General features: G+C 35.9%; 1 protein-coding gene across 1 annotated transcript in view; it reads left to right on the top strand.

Moving 5' to 3' along the window:
* Positions 1 to 20885, top strand: part of MUC19 (mucin 19, oligomeric) — a 97707-nt gene that overhangs the window by 30046 nt on the left and 46776 nt on the right. The window contains exons 30-34 of the mRNA XM_065888182.1: positions 12650 to 12748; positions 13026 to 13100; positions 15169 to 15267; positions 16218 to 16392; positions 16607 to 16758. Of these exons, the coding sequence (XP_065744254.1) occupies positions 12650 to 12748; positions 13026 to 13100; positions 15169 to 15267; positions 16218 to 16392; positions 16607 to 16758 (600 nt within the window). The remainder of the gene's footprint in view (positions 1 to 12649; positions 12749 to 13025; positions 13101 to 15168; positions 15268 to 16217; positions 16393 to 16606; positions 16759 to 20885) is intronic.

Below are 20885 nucleotides of genomic sequence, written 5' to 3'. Positions count from 1 at the left end.
TATCATTAGCAGGTCTGGCTCTTTCAATGTAATTTTAGAAGAACTGACACGTTTCAGAAATATTTTTCTTTATTCTATAATTGTAAATTTATTTCTGAAGGCTTAGTAACAATTTCATCCCAGTAGTTGTTTAATATACACTGCATAATGATATTCTATCTATGTATTATCTCAGCCATAAACAATGGACTGAATTCCTAATTCTCAGCCTTGTTCTGTGTCTAAGATAAGTAATTTGGTTCAGTTATATAGGTCTCTTTCAGTTAAAATAAAATCATTCACTCAGCTACTAAAACTTTTGAATCTTGAGGCCATTTAATGTATTCTTGACTGTTGATTTGATGAATTGTGTAGTCATGCATGAGTCATAAGCAATTTGGATAACTATTTCAATGTGATGCTGATATCTGCATCTTGCATTAAAAGTAGGCAATCAGAACTAAGAAGACTGGTTTGATTTTTTTCCAGTTTATACATATATTTTCTTTTATTGCCTTTTCTTCCCCAAGCATTCAGTTTTGAACATAATATTCTGGCAATTTAATTTTGTCAACATTCTGTATTGTAGCAAGCAAACTTTTCACATAAAACAGAAGGCCATGAGTAGATTACCTAGAGCTTTCGTTACTTCATCATTAGCCACTGATAAGGTTTTACATGTAAAATTAACCTTAAAACACTACAAAAATCTTATCAATTGCTTCCACCATAGCATTTAAAAAAATTATAAATCTAATGTAGAGTTTAATTATAGGGAAGATTAGTTAGGTGATGTTTTCCTGAATTCATTTGGTATTATTTATGACTTTTAATGCTTAACCTTACCAAATCCTAATGTTTTATTTAATTTCACTGAAATTCCAGCAGACATTTCATGCTATTAGTATAATATTATTTTACTAAAACATCATCTTAGTACTGTATTACAATATATAGCAAATAATAACTGTTAATGAGTGATTACTATATTTTAGTCATTATATCAAGAACTTTTTCTTCAATTTCTCATTAAATCTCAACAATCCCCTGATTCCACAATCCTCCACAACACAGGTGCCCTCATATTTTACAGGGGAGGAGATAAAAAGAGCTCAAATATTTTTTCCAGCATTACAAATATCAGAAGAAAAAGGGATTTTCTTGTATGATGTAGAGAGAAAAAAGAGTTGTCTTTTCCTTTTTATTTGTGAAAGCAAGAAATTATAAAATCAGAAATTATAATTTCAGAGATGTGAATCATTAAGGCTTGCCCCAACGTTAATCTGAAATCAGGAGAAAAATGTAGTTTTTAGAAGTTTATTTTTTTCATGTTAAAATTCTGTAAATGTGCCACAAATCAAATAAATTTTAAGTAGATTTAGTCAAATAATCCTAATATAGAGAAAACATTGATTATCAAGTTATAGAATCATTAGTAACTTTCCAGAATTTTTGGATAATGTAGATGTAGCTTTATATTGATACTGGAATAAATTAGTAATTGCTTATTTCCCAGATGAACTGAGGCACATAAAATTTTGTATATTAATTAAATTTCAATTCTAAAATAATTATTAGTGATTTAATGTTTAGCTCCTCATCGACTATTCCACAACATCTTTTCTGAGAATATGCCCATATCATACATAACAGGTAGGAACTTAGAAATTATTCAAATAATCATTGATTTAGTTTCATCAAAAATCTGTAACTTGGGGGCTCAGATAGTACCACTTGGTTATCTTTGTTCAATTAACTGCATAACCATAAATTCTATTTTATTTAATTTATTTTTTAAACATCATTATTGGAGTATAATTGCTTTACAATGTCGTGTTACTTTCTGCTGCATAACAAAGTGAATCAGCTATATGTATACATATATCCCCATAGCCCCTCCCTCTTGCATCTTCCTCCCACCGCACTAAGTGGTCACAAAGAACCGAGCTGATCTCCCTGTTCTATGTGGCTGCTTCCCACTAGCTATATATTTTGCATCTGGTAGTATATATATGTCACTGCTACTCTCTTACTTCTTTCCAGCTTAACCTTCCCTCTCCCTATGTCCTCAAGTTTATTCTCTATGTCTGCGTCTTTATTCCTGCCCTGCCCCTAGGTTCATCAGAACCTTTTTTTTTTTTTATTCCATATATTGTGTTAGCATATGGTATTTGTTTTTTTCTTTCTGACTTACTTCACTCTGTATGACAGACCCTAGGTACATCCACCTCAATACAAATAACTCAATTTCATTTCTTTTTATGGCTGAGTAATATTCCATTGTATATATGTGCCTCATCATCTTTATCCATTCATCTGTTGATAGACACTTAGGTTGCTTCCGTGTCCTGGCTATTGTAACTAGTGTTGCAATGAACATTGTGGTACATGACTCTTTTTGAATTATGGTTTTCTCAGGATATATGCCCAGTAGTGGGAATGCTGGGTCATATGTAGTTCTATTTTTAGCTTTCTAAGCAACCTCCATACTGTTCTCCATAGTGGCTGTATCAATTTACATTCCCACCAACAGTGCAAGAGGGTTCCCATTTCTCCACACCCTCTCCAGCATTTATTGTTTGTAGAGTTTTTGATGGTGGCCATTATGACCAGTGTGAGGTGATATCTCATTATAGTTTTGATTTGCATTTCTCTAATGACTAGTGATGTTGAGCATCCTTTCATGTATTTGTTGCCAATCTGTGTATCTTCTTTGGAGAAATGTCTATTAAGTCTTCTGTCCATTTTTGGATTGGGTTGTTCGTTTTTTTTTTTTTTTTGATATTGAGCTGAATGAGCTCCTTGTATATTTTGGAGATTAATCCTTTGTCAGTTGCTTCATTTGCAAATATTTCTCCCATTCTGAAGCTTGTCTTTTTGTCTTTTTTATGGTTTCCTTTGCTGTGCAAAAGCTATTAAGTTTCATTAGGTCCCATTTGTTTATTATTGTTTTTATTTCCGTTTCTCTAGGAGGTGGGTCAAAAACGATCTTGCTGCAATTGATGTCAGAAAGTGTACTGCCTGTGGTTTCCTCTAAGAATTTTATAGTATCTTGCCTTATTTATGTCTTTAATCCATTTTGAGTTTAATTTTGTGTATGGTGTTAGGAAATGTTCTAATTTCACTCTTTTACATGTAGCTGTCCAGTTCTCCCAGCACCACTTATTGAAGAGGCTGTCTTTTCTCCATTGTATATTCTTGCCTCCTTTATCAAAGATAAGGTGACCTTATGGGCGTTGGTTTAGCTCTGGGCTTTCTATTCTGTTCCATTTATCTTTATTTCTGTTTTTGTGCCAGTACCATACTGTCTTGATTACTGTAGCTTTGTAGTATAGTCTAAAGTCAGGAAACCTGATTCATCTAGCTTTGTTTTTCTTATTCAAAATTGCTTTGGCTATTCAGGGTCTTTTGTGTTTCCATACAAATAGTGAAATTTTTTGTTCTAGTTCTGTGAAAAATGTCACTGGTAGTTTGATAGGCGTTGCATTGAATCTGTACATTGCTTTGGGTTTTATAGTCTTTTTCAGAATATTGATTCTTTCAATCCAAGAACATGGTATATCTCTCTATCTGTTTGCATTGTCTTTAATTTCTTTCATCACTGTCTTATAGTTTTCTGCACATAGATGTTTTCTCTCCTTAGGTACGTTTTTTCCTAGGTATTTTATTATTTTGTTGCAATGGTAAATGGGAGTGTTTCCTTAATTTCACTATCAGATTTTTCTTTGTTAGTGTATAGGAATGCAAGAGATTTCTGTGCATTAATTTTGTATCCTGCTACTTTACCAAATTCATTGATTAACTCTGGTTGTTTTCTGCTAGCATCTTTAGGATTCTCTATGTATAGTATCACATCATCTGCAAACAGTGACAGTGTTATTTCTTCTTTTCTGATTTGGATTTCTTTTATTTCTTTTTATTCTCTGATTGCTGTGCCTAAAACTTCCCAAAATATGTTGAACAATAATGGTGAGAGTGGACAACCTTGTCTTGTTCCTGATCTTAGAGGAAAAGTTTTCAGTTTTTCACCATTGAGAATGATGTAGGCTGTGGGTTTGTCATATATGACCTTTATTATGTTGAGGTAAGTTCACTCTTTGCCTACTTTCTATAGGATTTTTTTTATCCTAAATGGGTGTTGAATTTTGTCGAAAGCTTTTTCTGCATCTATTGAGATGATCATATGGTTTTTATCCTCCAATTTGTTAATATGATGTATCACATTGATTGATTTGCATATATTGAAGAATCCTTGCATTCCTGGTATAAACCCCACTCGATCATGGTGTATGATCCTTTTAATATACTGTTGGATTCTGTTTGCTAGTATTTTGTTGAGGATTTTTTCATCTATGTTCATCAGTGATATTGACTCGTAGTTTTTTTTTTTGTGAAACCTTTGTCTGATTTTGGTATCAGGGTGATTGTGGCCTTGTAGAATGAGTTTGGGAGTGTTCCTCCCTCTGCTATATTTTGGAAGACTTTGAGGAGGATAGATGTTAGCTCTTCTCTAAATGTTTGGTAGAATTCGCCTGTGAAGCCATCTGGTGTTGGGCTTTTGTTTGTTGGAAGATTTTTAATCACAGTTTAAATTTCAGTTCTTGTGACTGGTCTATTTATATTTTCTATTTCTTCCTGTTTCAGTCTTGGAAGGTTGTGCTTTTCTAAGAATTTGTCCATTTCTTCCAGGTTGTCCATTTTATTGGCGTATAGTTGATTGTAGTAATGTCTCATGATCCTTTTTATTTCTGCAGTGTCAGTTGTTACTTCTCCTCTTTCATTTCTAATTCTGTTGATTTGAGACTTCTTTTTTTTTCTTGATGGGTCTGGCTAATGGTTTATCAATTTTGTTTATCTTTTCAAACAATCAGCTTTTAGTTTTATTGATCTTTGCTATCATATCATTCATTTCTTTTTCATTTATTTCTCATATGATCTTTATGATTTCTTTCTTTCTGCTAAATTTTTTTTTGTTGTTGTTGCTCTTCTTTAATTGCTTTAGGTGTAAGGTTAGGTTGTTTATTTGAGATTTTTCTTGTTTCTTGAGGTAGGATTGTATTGCTATAAACTTCCCTTGTTAGAACTGCTTTTGCTGTATCCAATAGGTTTTGTGTCGTCATGTTTTCATTGTCATTTATTTCTAGGTATTTTTTGATTTCCTCTTTGATTTCTTCAGTGATCTCTTAGTTATTTAGTAGTATATTGTTTAGCCTCCATACATTTGTATTTTTTACAGTTATTTTCCTGTAATTGATATCTAGTCTCATAGCGTTGTGGTCAGAAAAGATACTTGATACGATTTCAATTTTCTTAAATTTACCAAGGCTTGATTTGTGACCCAAGTTATGATCTATCCTGGAGAATGTTCCATGAGCAGTTGAGAAGAAAGTGTATACTGTTGTTTTGGGATGGAATGTCCTATAAATATCAATTAAGTCCATCTTGTCTAATGTGTCATTTAAAGCTTATGTTTTCTTATTTATTTTCAATTTGGATGAGCTGTCCATTGATGAAAGTGGGGTGTTAAAGTTCCCTACTGTGAATGTTTTACTGTTGATTTCCCCTTTCATGGTAGTTAGCATTTGCCTTATGTATTGAGGTGTTCCTATGTTGGGTGCATAAATATTTACAATTGTTATATCTTCTTCTTGGACTGATCCCTGATCAATAGATATGTCCTTCTTTGTCTCTTGTAATAGACTTTATTTTAAAGTCTATTTTGTCTGATATGAGAATTGCTACTGCAGCTTTCTAGTGATTTCCATTTGCATGGAATATGTTTTTCCATCCCCTCAGCTTCAGTCTATATGTGTCCCTAGGTCTGAGTGGGTCTCTTGTAGACGGCATATATGTGGGTGTTGTTTTTTTATCCATTCAGCCAGTCTATGTTTTTTGGTTGGAGCAGTTAATCTATTTACATTTAAGGTAATTATCGATATTTATGTTCCTGTTACCATTTTCTGAATTGTTTTGGGTTAGTTTTTGTAGGTTTTTTTCTTTCTCTTGTATTTCCTACCTAGAGAAGTTCCTTTAGCATTTGTAAAGTTGGTTTGGTGGTGCTGAATTCTCTTAACTTTTTCTTGTCTGTAAACTTTTTAATTTCTCTGTCAAATCTGAATGAGATCCTTGCTCAGTAGAGTAATCTTGGTTGTAGGTTTTCCCCTTTCATCCCTTTAAATATGTCCTGCTGCTCCCTTCTGGCTTGCAGAGATTCTGCTGAAAGATCAGCTGTTAACCTAATGGGGATTCCCTTGTATGTTATTTGTTGCTTTTCCCTTGCTGCTTTTAACATTTTTTCTTTGTATTTAATTTTTGATAGTTTGTTTAATATGTGTCTTGATGTGTTTCTCCTTGGATTTATCCTGTATGGGACTCTCTGTGCTTCCTGGACTTGATTGACTATTTCCTTTCCCATGTTAAGGAAGTTTTCAACTATAATTTTTTCAAATATTTTCTCATCTCTTTCTTTTTCTCTTCTTCTTCTGGGACCCCTATAATTTGAATGTTGGTGCATTTAATGTTATCCCAGAGGTCTCTGAGACTGTCCTCCATTCTTTTCATTCTTTTTTCTTTATTTTGCTTTGGGATAGTTATTTCCTCTATTTTATCTTCCAGGTCATTTATCCATTCTTCTGCCTCTGTTATTCTGCTATTGATTCCTTCTAGAGAATTTTTATTTTCCTTTATTTTGTTGTTCATCATTGTTTGTTTACTCTTTAGTTCTTCTAGGGCCTTGTTAAACATTTCTTGTTTTTTCTGCATTCTATTTCCAAGATTTTGGATCATCTTTACTATCATTATTCTGAATTATTTTTCAGGTAGACTGCCTATTTCCTCTTCATTTTTTTGGTCTGGTGTGTTTTTCCCTTGTTCCTTCATCTGCTGTGTGTTTCTCTGTCTTCTCATTTTGCTTAACTTACTGTGTTTGGGGTCTTTTTGCAGGCTGCAGGCTCATAGTTCCCGTTATTTTTGGTGTCTGTCCCAGTGAGTGAGGTTTGTTCAGTGTCTTGTGTAGGCTTCCTTGTGGAGGGGATTGGTGCCTGTGTTCTGGTGGGTGGGGCTGGATCTTGTCTTTCTGGAGAGCAGGGCCACATCCGGTGGTGTGTTTTTTGGTGTCTGTGAACTTAGTATGAATTTAGGCAACCTCTCTGCTAATGGGTGGGATTGTGTTCCTGTCTTGCTAATTGTTTTGCATGGGGCATCCAGCACTGGACGTTGCTTGCCATTGGGTGGAGTTGGGTCTTAGTGTTGAGAAGGAGATCTCTGGGAGAGCTCTCGCCAACTGATATTACATGGGGCCGGGAGGTCTCTGGTGGTCCAATGTCCTGAACTCGTGTCTCCCACCTCAGAGGCTCAGGCCTGACACCAGGCCAGAGCACCAAGACCCTGTAAGCTACCAGGCTCAAGAGAAAAGGGAGAAAAAAGAAAGAAAAAAAAATTTTAATTATTAAAATAATAAATAGAAAAAAAAAAGAATAGAGCAACCAAACCAATAAACAAATCCACTAATGATAACAAGTGCTAAAAACTAACTAAGATAAACATAAAAATCAGAAACAAATCAGTCATAGACAGCAAACCCCAAGTCTACAATTGCTCCCAAAGTCCACTGCCTCAATTTTGGGATGATTTGTTGTCTATTTAGGTATTCCACAGGTGCCGGGTAAATCAATTTGATTGTGGGGATTTAATCTGCTGCTTCTGAGGCTGCACAGAGAAATTCCCCTTTCTCTTCTTTTTTTCACACAGCTCCTGGGGTTCAGCTTTGGTTTTGGCCCCACTTCTGCAAGTAGTTCACCCTCAGGCATCTGTTCCCTGCCCAGACAAGAGGGGGTTAAACAGTGGCTGATTAGGGGGCTCTTGCTCACTCAGGCCAGGGGGAGTGAGGGGTACAGTAGTCATAACTAGAATGTGGGGTGAGCCTGCAGTGGCAGAGACTGATGTTATGTTGTAACAGCCTGAGGGATGCCATGTGTTCTCCTGAGGAAGTTGTCCCTGGGTCATGGGACCCTGGCAGTAGCAGGTTGCATGGGCTCCCAGGGGGGCGGTGGGTGGTGTGGATAGTGACCTGTGCTTGCACACAGGATTCTTGGTGGCTATAGCAGCAGCCTTAGTGTTTCCTGACTGTCTCTGGGGTCTGAGCTTATAGACACAGCTCATACTCTTCTCTGGAGTTCATTTAGGCGGTGCTCTACCTTCTGTGGGCAGATGGGGAAGGAGTCCCCTCTCCTGTGCACCCCAAAACAATGGTCTCTTGCCTCTTAGGCAGGTCCAGATTTTTTTCTGGACTCCCTCCCAGCTAGCTGTGGTGCACTAGCCCCCTCAGGCTGTCTTCACGCAGCCAACCCCAGTCCTCTCCCTGGGATCTGACCTCTGAAGCCCAAGCCTTAGCTCCCAGTGCCCACCCACCCTGGCGGGTGAGCAGGCAAGCCTTTCAGTCTGGTGAGTGCTAGTCAGCACCGATCATCTGTGAGGGAATCTCTCCTCTTTGTCCTCTGCACCCCTGTTGCTGCACTCTCCTCCATGGCTCCAAAGCTTTCCCCCTGCCCAGCCCTCATTTCCACCAGTGAAGGGACTTCCTAGTGTGTGGAAACTTTTCCTTCTTCACAGCTCCTTCCCTGAGGTACAGGTCCCGTCCCTATTCTTTTGTCTCTGTTTTTTTCTTTTGCCCTACCCCGGTATGTGGGGATTTTCTTGCCTTTTGGGAAGTCTGAGGTCTTCTGCCAGCATTCAGTAGGTGTTCTGTAGGAGTTGTTCCACATGTAGATGTATTTCTGATGTATTTGTTGGGAGGAAGGTGATATCCACGTCTTACCCCTCTGCTGTCTTGAAGGTCTCCCCTCTGGAACCATACCAACCATAAATTTTATACTTCAAAATGTGCTATAGATTCCTGGACTGGGTATAAAATGTTGAGAATTGAATGTGACATTTTTGAATTTTAACAGTCATAAGAGATAACATGTTCATTTGCTGGTGACTGAAGTATCATAAGAATCTACTTAAAGTGAGGGTGGCAATCAGTAGAGTCTCAGAAGGACGAGTATGTTTATTGATAGTCTTATTTTGAAGCTCTTAAAAAAGCTAAGTTTAATGTTCTATTGATCTTCATTTTTCATGTAAGAATAAAGCATTTCATTTTAAGGCACATCAACATAATTAAAAAAAAAACTGGTTTTATAAATTCATCCAATAAGCATCACGCCATAGTAAAAATAAAACAGTTTAAAGTGTTTGCTTTTAGAACACTTTTTTCTTTTTAATTTTTATTGGAGTATAGTTACTTTACAACACTGTGTTAGTTTCTACTGTATAGCAAAATGAATCAGCTATATATATATATATATATATATATATATATATATATCCCCTCATTTTTGGATTTCCTTCCCATTTAGGTCACCACAGTGCATTGAGTAGAGTTCCCTGTGCTATACAGTATGTTCTCATTAGTTGTCTATTTTATACATAGCATCAATTGTGTATATGTGTCAATCCCAATCTCCCAATTCCTCCCACCCTACACTTTCCCCCTTGGTATCCATAAGTTTGTTCTCTGTCTCTATTTCTGCTTTGCAAATCAGATTATCTATAACATTTTTTAAAGGAAGTAAGGATCCTTTTTGTGGAGAAATTGCCTTGCACAAAGTGAAGGCTTGAATATCATATCCCATCTCTTTTACTGACATCAGTGATTTAAAAGTTGAACAGCATTTGACAAGTTGTGATGAATTCATAACTACATAATGATTTTTGGTTTTTAGCTTTCTAGTGGTGAAGCTCTCTTGATCAGTGATGAGAAAAATGGATCCCAAGATAAGAGTTTAGTCATCATCACTAGCAAGTTTTTTGTTTCTTTCTAAATATAGTATGCCTCAACTAAGAATATTTAAATAGACACTGAAAAATGAAATGTAATATTTCCAGATATAATATAGCTAGGAAGACACATCATTTTGAACATGTGTTGCCTCTCCATGAACTGTCTACGATAGATGGAAGGATTTCTTTCTTAGACATGAGAACCCATTTTACCCAGAAATTTGGTTTATAGTCTCAATGTTCTAAATGTACTTTCATTTTGGATAATATATTTGTCCTGTTGAATTGAACCAATATGATTAATGGGTTAATTTAATTTAGCCAAAACTCTTCTATTTTTATTTTCTACATTGTCTTAAGATATCAATGTGGTATTCAAAAAAAACCCTATGATTCTTGAATAGGTAAGATTTATTTCAAAAAGAGACTGTGCAGAAGGGCACCTTTTTTCCCTTATCTCGTTCCCTGAGTGAAGTACTTTTGATCAAGTAATAGATCAAATACTTCCCTGTATCAAGTACTTTTCACTGGCCATTAGATATTTTTTTGTTTTTGTTTCCCATCTATAACTTGAAAATGACTTGTACAATAACTTGTACAAGTTATTTTAAAGTTTCTTCCATAAATTTAAATGACCTTCTCGGATGGATCAAAGGCATTCCTGCCAGATAGAAGGAGAAAGGCCTGGGTGCTCAGAAGAGGATTTATGATGTATTTGACTTTAAAACTTTAAAGGAAGTTAAAGGAAGCAATATGCAAAGCTTAAGCTTTTTTCCATGCCTTATATATCTATTTTATTTTCTATACAGTAAAGGCTTTCAAAGGGTTAAAATGCCCTGAGAGATGCTTAGCCAACCATTGCAAGAAGTATGTTATTTTTAGAAGAAAAATTATTCAATTATGCTTCTTTCCTGTTTAGCTTGACAAATCTTGACACAGAGCTAATATTTACTGAGCACTATTATAATTATTTGACACATATTATCTCATTTGATATAGAATTCTATGAAGTGGGCACCATTATTTTCCTCAATTTACAAATGAGGAAATGGAAGCACAAAAGGTTAAGCCATGTGTTGAAGGTCACTTGGTAATAAGTAGCAGAGAGAGGATTAAATCCAGGACATAGTTTTCTAGATTCTAGTCTTAAGGCTTTTGTGTTTTGATATTTAAAAAAAAGTTAAATTTAATTTAAATCAGTTATTGAAGTAGTAGCATATAATTGCAGATTCCAATTTCAAATTGGGACTTGTGTTAAAATTTATAATAACTTATTTAATAAGTTTCTAATAAATTTATAACTTATTTAATAAGTTTCTATTAAAACTAAAAATAGCTCATTGACTAAATGGGATACTAATTCATATAATTAAAATGTAGGTTTCTGTTACATAACAATTTGATATCTTAAAATGCATCTTTCTTGTCTCAAAAAGTTAAATTTTATCAGAATTTATATACGTTGTATATAAATTTTATTTGTTTGTATAATGTGCTTATTCTAAAATTGCATCAATCATAGAAAGAAGATAATTGTACCAGGATATTACAGAGAGCCAGCTGAGTGTAGTGGGAAGCAGAAGCAGATAAATAAGAACTAGAATCTCTTCTCTTCTACTTACTAGCTGTATGACCCTAGTTTTAGTCTGTCAAACACTCTGAAGATTAGTTTTCTCATTCTTTAAGTAGGAAAAATATAATATCTACATTACAGGACTTGAGTAAATGTGATAGTGCAGCTTTGTGTAATACATAATAAATACTCAATAAAGTCAAATTTATTACTACTTACAATTTTTTAAAGAATAATTCATTATGTAAATAAACTTAAATTTTAGCAGAGGAGTTTAGTATTTTTAATAATTAATCACAAACATACTGCTTCCTTAATTAAAACCAATTTTATGTATTTTTAACTTTTTTCAGGAATAAGATATTTTGCAAAAAATAAACTTTGCAGTACTGAATGTGTTGTTTATTATGGTAAATGTTATAGATACTCCTTAAGATTATCTTTCAAATTTATATTAAGTAAAATAGAATCCATTGAAGAAAAAAGGCAAATTAATCATTTATAAAAGATTTTATAAAAATTTAAATGGTTCTTAGAAGTAAACAAAAAACTTAGCAGTAGCTGGGAAATTAATTGCAAGATTTTATTTTAATTATTAAGTTTATTGAGAGGTGAAAAATAAATGAGGTTAAAATAATAAAATAAATTATTAATTTTATCATGAGGTAAAAATAAATGGACACAGTCACTTTGAAAATTGTTAGGGTGGATTACTACTTTGTAACACACAGAGCTATCAATATTTTGGTAAAGACAGCTCTTTCTATTATCATTTATGTCTTGGCAACAAAGAATCTGATACACAGTAATTCATAACATCAAGTACTTTAGTGTGTATGTTCATCTGCAAGTAATGGAAAAATCAACTGAAATTGTAATGGTTATGGATGTCAAAATTAATGAGAACAGAAATGCTTTATCTATCAGTTTTGGTAATTAAACCATGAAGACAAATGGATGTGGATTCTCATATATTCCTGTTAGTAGAGGCTTATCCATACTTTTTATTGCTATATCAACAATTTCAGACCTACCTCTTCCCAAGTTCTTTTGTGGGAAAAGATAACATGACTTTGTTAAAAAAAAATATGGCAAGAACTAAACCAAAATCTTAGTAGGAAAGTAATAACAGAACAAAAATCTTAAGGACTCTTTGAAGAAAGTCACTGGATTCATGATTCTCTTCTCTATAGTAGGAACTGACTGAACAGCTAAATCACCCATTGGTATTAAAGGCCAAGTAAACTTGAGAAGTTCACTTTATATTTTTCTCAGGTATTACTAGAACTCCAGTGCCTATCACCTCCACAGCTGGAAGTGTGGGCACCACAGGAGCAGTGGGCCCCACCTTCACCAGTCCTGGGCTCATATCAGGTAAATTAAGTTCAGAACAAATATACCAGCCACTCCTAAGCAGCTGGTTTCAGGCAATACTGCTCAGTGCAGTATTTTACAAAATAAATGTATCTGACATATATAATCAGATTTGGATGTTCTTTATATGTAATTAACATGTAGACTCCATAGTTTTTGCACAAGTTACTTTATTATTGAATATCATGTTATAATCATATACACCCATTACCTTGAGAGTTGACAGCACACACTTTTTTAACAGAAAAAAACTTTGTTTTTTCTTTACCTTCATCAGGGTCAACTGGAGGATCAGTAAGTGCAACCACAGGTGCTGAAGATGGAAGCACAAGTGACATAGGCTTCAGAGCAGGTGAGACAAAGAAATGATTCCATAGCTTCTTTCCACAAGCAGTCCTCCTTTTCAAGTCAAGAACAACTGTACTCTGAGTTCATTAGATAACAGGGGTCTGGTGGCAGCACTATGTTATCTGAATGACTTTGGGAAAAATTCAAAAATTAATATTTATATGTTAACAAAATATTAGTGACATTTCTATGGCACACTGAAATTTCTGAATTATGCTGAAATATGTGTCTTTTTTCCCAGGTGGAAGAAAATAATAAAAGTTCTCAAAACTGGCAGAGGCAGGATTAGAACCCAGACCCTTAGCCTCCTCTGTCATAGCTCCACAATTCTGTGATCTGTGCCTAAGAGCAAACATCCAAGAGAAGTCAGTGAGAGTATGCTTGCCCTTGTGCATCACTGACTAAATTTCAACTACTGTTGGTTTCATGAATAAAATATTATTGACTTCTTTAAGTGTAGATGATTTTGGTTAAAAACAAACAAGCCTGAGTTCACCCTGTCCCTTATGCTGCTAGTTAGTGACTTAAATATTGAATAACTCTTAAATTTCCTCTGTGCATCACATTTGCCTCTGCTTTTGATCAGATGTTAGACGTTTTCCACCTAATCTTTACATGCACCCACCTCGCTCACTTTCCTCTGATACAGTGATGCTCAAAGTGCAGTTCCCAGACCAACAGCATCCACAGCTCCTGCAAACTTTTTAGAAGCACAGAATTTTGGGGCCTACCTGCCTAGAATCAGAAGGTCTTAGTGTGGAGCCAGGCAAACAGTGTATTAACAAGCCCTTTAGGCAATGGATGCTTGTCAATGTTGAGAACTTTCCCACCCTTCCCCACTTCCCTCCCAATTTACACTTTAGTTGATACCACACCAGAATGAACTTACAAAACCTCAACTGTCATCATACCACTCCACTACTTAAAATCTTTCAACTTTTCAGATTGCTTTTAGGATAAATCAAAACTCCTTTATATACCATTAAAAGCCATTTCTATAGTGTTTGCATGGAATTTCTCTTTATGCATTTATTAACTAATCGATGGCCTGACTTTATTTTTCCTACATTTATTTTCCCTTAGTAAATTTCTCAATTTAAAATCTTTGTCAAAAACTTTTTGGAATAAGATATTGTTTGCATAAAAAATAATGTGTTGAAAGATATAAGCTACGGTAGCACAAATTAAGAAACTATTTAATTCCAACTAGATCAGTGAATTGACTGAAATTTGAGGGTGATGACTAGTATATATTTTCTAGAATTTGAATGGGAATTATTTGGGTGATAATGACAAGTCAGTCCAGGGCTTCTCAAAGTTTGCTCTGCCAATGAATGCAATTCAGAACTGTTTGTTACTGGTCCATGAAGTGATAAGAACAGAAACAGAAAACAAGTATTTAGAAACATGGCAATTTGACACAGCAATTTTTATATTTGTTGAATAAAAGCTTATGTTGTGTATGGATTTATTTTTTTTAATTTTATTTCTCTCCTTTCATGGCATTTTTCCAAAGCATCAATATGGAAGACTGAAAATTTTACAGAATTGATCTTTTACTACAGATCTTCTGAGAAGCACGTGTTAGAGTATGAACTTAGGTCTAGATTGCCTGGGTGACCTGGAGCAAGTCACTTAACCATGTCTGTTAAGTGAGAATAGTAATATTACCTGCCTCAGAGGATTTTTATAGGATTACATGAGTTGATTTATATCTAGGTTATTTTTCAAACTGCTATTCTTTATGAGCAGGAACAGGGGTCCTACTGCACCAATAACAGGAGATGAGGAAGATGGCACACCCAGCAAACCAAGTACAGGAGCAATAAGCCCAGGGAAATTAGGCAGTTCAGGATGTGCTCCTCAACCCCTGTTAAATGGCACTGAACATATTGCAGGTTGAACTAAAGATTAAGCTCTATGTGGTATAAGACCATCTAGTCACAGAAATCATAGGGATCATTTAAAGTTGTCTTTTATGTGAGAAACCTCAATTCTGTCACATTAGGGAAGAGTGGTATGTAGAATCCGGCAACAGTGGAAGTAATACTCATTCCCTGCTGTTGTGTCAGGGACCCCAGGAGTATCAGAGGGTTTCACAACCACGCATGGAAGCAAGAGCACAAGTGGAGACTCACCTACCCCAGGCACAACCCCAGGAGGCCAAGCAGGTATTGAAATGTGAAGTCTGAGGCATCTTCTTACTGACCTTAGGGAAGTAGCCAGCACTTCTGAGTTATTAGTTACTAGTAAATGCACATATTCGTGACCTCACTATCCCTGCATTTATGGGATTAATGACAGTGTTTCTCTAACATTAGCTCAGAGGTGATTTATAGCAAAGCGTGTTATGTTTCAGATTCTAAGACTCCTGCCTTTGGACTTCCGAGGCTGTGAATGTGAAGTGGGGCTAAAGTCATGGTTTGCAATCTTGGCTACAAATAAGAATTGACTAGAAAGATTTTTGAAAATACATACTGAAGAGGCTTTTACAGAGTAATTGAATCAGAACTCCTGGAAGAAAGACCCAGGCATAAGTAATTTTTAAAAGCCTTACAGTTGGTTCCAATGTATAGGCTGGAGCTGAGAATCACTGGGCTAGTGTATCTGTATATTTAATAAGCAACCCAGATGGCTCTTATGATCAATTTTTGGAAAGAGTGAACTGGGAATGTATAAGTGTGACAAGTCTTTTGAAAGCAGAGAACAGCATATTCTGTTCGCTTAACTAAAGATCTTTATATATATATATATGTATATATATGTAATTTGATATATATTGTTTATTTTGAAAGAGACTGCCAGATCATCAGCTGGTGAAACAACTAGAGCACCAAGCAGTGAAGTGCCACAATCTGAAGGTAAGTTAGGTGAGTAGAGGATCTCACTGAGGCCACGACTTTTGTCAAAAAGAACAGTCTTTCATCAGAATACCATTGATTGCACTTAGTATTAGTTGATAACATACCATCCAACAAAAGATGTAGGATGTAGAATAGTATAAACATGATTAACATTTTCAAGAAGTCTTTTTTCTGGTTTCTCCAAATCTTCACTTCAAAAGTACTACAGTACTGGATTGTCATAATAATATATATACTCTCCCAATACTGTTTATCAGGTGTAACAGGAGAATTTGTTGGAACTACCACTGGAACTGGCAGTGGCATCACAGATAGACCACCTTTCCATGGTTCCAGCCCAACTGGTAGCTCAGAGTCAAGGTGCAGGTCACCTGGACACTTTGGTGGTGCTCCATCAGGAGCTGAGATTCCAAGTTCTCATGGGGAATTTAGGTGAATTGAGCAATGGCTATGGATTTAACAGTTATAATTTTAGGACAAATGAATATGGGTAGTTTGAGCATTTTCATTACAACCACCTACATAGAGTAGAGTTGCCAGATAAAGCACAGGATGCCATTTAAATTTGAATTTCACATAAATAAGAAATTTTTTTGGTATAAGTATGCCCCATGCAATAATTGGGATGTGATTGTTGTTTATCTAGAATTCAAGTGAAACTGGGTGCCATCTATTTTGATATGCTATATCTGGCAACCCCAATGTCCACTGAGAACCATTGTTCTTTTCAATTAGGAACAACTGGAGAGGAAAATGCTGCCATCACTGGAGCTGCTGGTGAAAACACTTCTGGAGCAGGTACTGAATGAATATAATCAGAATAAAACCAGACAATGGAAATGTGAGTTCTTTACTTAAAATTTTGTCAGAGGCAAGGTTTTCTGGAAAATTTAATTATTATTATTTGTGTGGTGTCAAAACTGATGAAGATCAGAAATAAATCAAGAGTTATTTATTGATGTGTGCCCACATCACACTGTGTGTCCTAGAGAAAGTAGGGGAGGAGATGAGTAAGATACTTATTCTCTTAGAACTTGATTTTTGAGCAGGAGAAATAAATATTTATATACACACAAAGGCAAAAACCATGTCCAATAGAAGATAATCTAAATCGAGGAAATGTTCAGTGACAATTGTTGAAGTGGGAACTCAAGAGGACCTTCTAGTAAGAGAACTGATTTGTTGCGGTTAAAGACAACAGAATTATTCTATTTTGAAAATAATATGACATTATGATCAGTACACTATGACTGTGTTGACTGAAGAAAAGCACACAACCTAAAAGTTGTGAGTTATGTTTTATTTAGGGGCCTTATTGAGGACTATAGCCCATGAGACAGCCTCTCAGATAGCTCTGAGGAACTGTTCTGAAGGGGTAAGGGGGAAGCCATGATATATAGGATTTTTGCTGAAAACAATACATGTAGTCTTACATGAAAAGATTACAGCTAATCATAAAAAAATCAGACATCTCAAGTTAATGATTTTAGTGCTTTTCTGTGTATGGGAAGATGCAAGAGTCTAGGCTCATTGAAATTATTCCTTAGGTGTTCATCTTAACTATGTAGGGCCAGTATCCTCTTTTTCTCCATCTTGAATTCCCCTGAGGGTTCACTGTTGGTGGGGGAGGCCGCAGTAGCTGATGGCGCGATGATAGGCAACATTCTTTGTTTACTGGAATGGCAGGAGACATTCTTTGTCTATAACTATACACTTTAACTCGAGCAAATATACTCAAAACATAAGTAAACTGAGTGAAATTTTAGGGATGTATTCAATTTCAGGGGAATAAACAGCAATCATATTTCAGGTGTTGGGGAAATAGAATTGAAAACAAAATCTCCCAACCCAGAGACCCTGTCCACAAAGGTAGAAGAGAAAGAAAACAGTTTTATTATTGAATAAGCATTAAACCAGAATGTGATGCAAATTATAGCCAATTCACTAAAGATCTATAAAGACAGAAAGAAATCTCACCAAGACAATACAATCTGCTACATGCATGTTCTCCAGAAAAATAGTCCTTAAGTAAGAGAACTTGACAACACCATTTATTACACATAGTTCATTCTAAATTCACCTGGCAATTGGGTGACCATCTGGTTATTTAATAACTGGTTTTATACAACAGAAAAATAAACTTCTATCTTGATGATAGGAGGAAGTTTTGTATCTAGAGAGGGAAGAACCACTGTCTTCTTAGATGTTTACATTTCAAAGAGATAGTGCTCAAGCCCTTGAGAAAGACATTTCTGGGTCATTAAGCTGACAAGAGGCTTATTTAGTTTTTTTGAAAGATTTACATACATTTCAAAGACACTGAAAAGAACTTACATTTACAGATATTCTAAAGTAAATACTCTAAGAAAAGGAAAGGGGAAGTCTCTTCCCTTATTTTCAATAGAGAGAATTAAGCCTCTTATTCAAAATTTTTATTTGTTCTTACACAGGCCATCTTCATAAAATGATCAATTTTATATTTTAATTAGCTAGCTTTTTTCTCCCATTATAAAATTAAGCCTTGCCTAGGGTATTGCCTGGAGCAATCCCCAAAGCTGGAGGTGGCAACGCCCGTGGGGAACCAAGCACTGGACCCACAAGTCCTGGGAAGTCAGGCAAGTCTGGACATGATTTTTTAGCAGTTCCCAACCACACCTCCCTCATCAGTGTCTGATCTGGACAAAGGATCTGATCCTTAATTTGCACTGATGCTCTTAGAATTGAGTAGCATTTAAACTCAAGGAACCTGTGAAAAAAATTTTTTAAAAAAAGAGGAAAATGGTGGCTGCATACATTAGAAGCTACACATACCTCCTTTCACCAACCAGAAATATCAACACAGAGCCCATATCTAGAATATTTAGAGAAGACTAAAATCTCGAGACTGGAAAAGAGTGCTCTGGGGCTCATAGAGGAACCAAGATTCAGGTCAGAGCATCAGAACAGAGGGAAGTATAGAGAGGTCTTTTATAGTGGTAGAATGTAGGTAGCATCAACTGAGTTCACCTCCAAAAGGAAAGGTCTCACCTTGATTAGAGAATACTGAGAGATCTGGGATCTGGCAAGTCAGAGCATTTGTGAATGTGAGTTTGAAAGAAAGGATTGGAGAGTTCATGGAATGAGAACTGGCAGTCTTGGGAAGGCATGCAACTGCTTGTAAAGGGGAAGGAGGCATATTGGAAGGTGAAGGAATCCTTGGAGAATGAATGTCAATGGAAAAAGAAAAAAAAATGCTCAGGGTCTCAAGAAAACAGTATAATAATTAAAAATTAGAAGAAAGAAAAAGGAAAAACTCCACTTATAAAAGAATCTTCCCTTCAATGTAACAAGAGGAAGCCCTTGATCTTAGAAATCTGATGAACCTCACAGAAGCCTCTGTGCCCTCACTGCATAGGATCTCCTGCTATTGCTGTTTTAGGAAAACACAATGCAAAAATAAAAAGGCATGAAAAAAATTAAATTCCAATATCTATTTTAAACTATTCTTTTGTATACATTTTCAGAAATTTTCAGCAATGGGAAGCAAATTCTAAAAATCTAGTCATAAAACAGAGGAACACTAAAATGTTACCGAATTCAGGTTTGGCTGTTCACTGCTTGAAAGCCAATATTGAGAGGCAAAGGAAAAGTTGTTTAATCAGAAGTCCAGCAATCTGAGGAGAAGGTGGACTCATGTCCCAGAACCAATTCCAAAGATTCTACTTGGCCATGACAGTTTTTAAAGGGAAAATGGGGAAAGAATCTCAGTGAATTGTTGAGGCAAAATGTTAGGTTCTGTATCATTTTCCATTGCATGCAGAATGCCTGACTCCTCATGATCTTTCTTCAGATGTTTTCTTGCTTGCATTGTCTGCCTGCAGAATTACTAAGGGGGAGTCTGGGGGTAGAAAGCTAGTCACTCTTTAACTACTGAATTCTTCATTCCTACTGCTTTTTTTTTTTTTTTTTTTTTGCGGTACATGAGCCTCTCACTGTTGTGGCCTCTCCTGTTACAGAGCACAGGCTCGGACGCACAGGCTCATGGGCCCAGCTGCTCTGCAGCATGTGGGATCTTCCCTGACCGGGGCACGAACCCATGTCCCCTGCATCGGCAGGTGCACTCTCAACCACTGCGCCACCAGGGAAGCCCTCATTCCTACTGCTTTTAATCTAGGGAAAGAATCAACAGGTTAGGCAAGGTATTATGTGCATTCATTAGGGCATAAGTCAGGAGTTAAGTTAAATGTTGCCAAGTGATCTCATTTCTATAAGGTTTGAGAGGAACAGAAACAGGCAACAGGAAAGGGGCAAAGGAACTTCTTACAAATCCCCACTGTCAGACATCATTCTATTTCTCTGGAATTAGGGGTGAAGGTCCATGTTCTGTAACTTCTTCATGTTGACATATGGCACCATATTCTTAGAGTGGAAGATGTTGACATGGGTCTGTAGCATCTCTTTGCTGAAAATTTTAATTTCCTTCTTACATATGCAGGCAGAGCAAGTTATAATTATTTTGATACCCACAAAGATATAGATTATTATGAGCAACAATGTTAATCCCATTCTCCTGAGGCCAGTTCTTGGAATTGTGCTAGCCATAGATGGCTGACATAGGCCAGCCTATGTCATGGGTACATTCTGGTCATCATAAAGTTAGCTTTTTCCCTCTGGTGGCAGTCATAGTTATCTGTAAAACAACTCAGGAATGCGCACCAGACACTGAAAGATTCTGTGACTCTATTCCCTAATCATTAACTGCTTGAACTTGTTCTTTTGTGACCCAGGGAGGCCTGGGAGAGTTCAGCTTTTCTGCAAACAAGAGACAGGGGACATGGAAGGGCCTTTATACTTGGGGGAGCCATCTGGGTTCTGCTCAGTTTGAAAAACATAACATTAACACAAACTTAAAATAAAGAAACAACTGAAGATATAAAGAGACATCA

This window comes from Phocoena phocoena, chromosome 11 (genome assembly GCF_963924675.1).
Source record: "Phocoena phocoena chromosome 11, mPhoPho1.1, whole genome shotgun sequence".
Lineage (NCBI taxonomy): Eukaryota > Metazoa > Chordata > Mammalia > Artiodactyla > Phocoenidae > Phocoena > Phocoena phocoena.
Note: the sequence above shows the minus strand (reverse complement) of the source record. Positions and strands in the feature narration are given on the sequence as shown.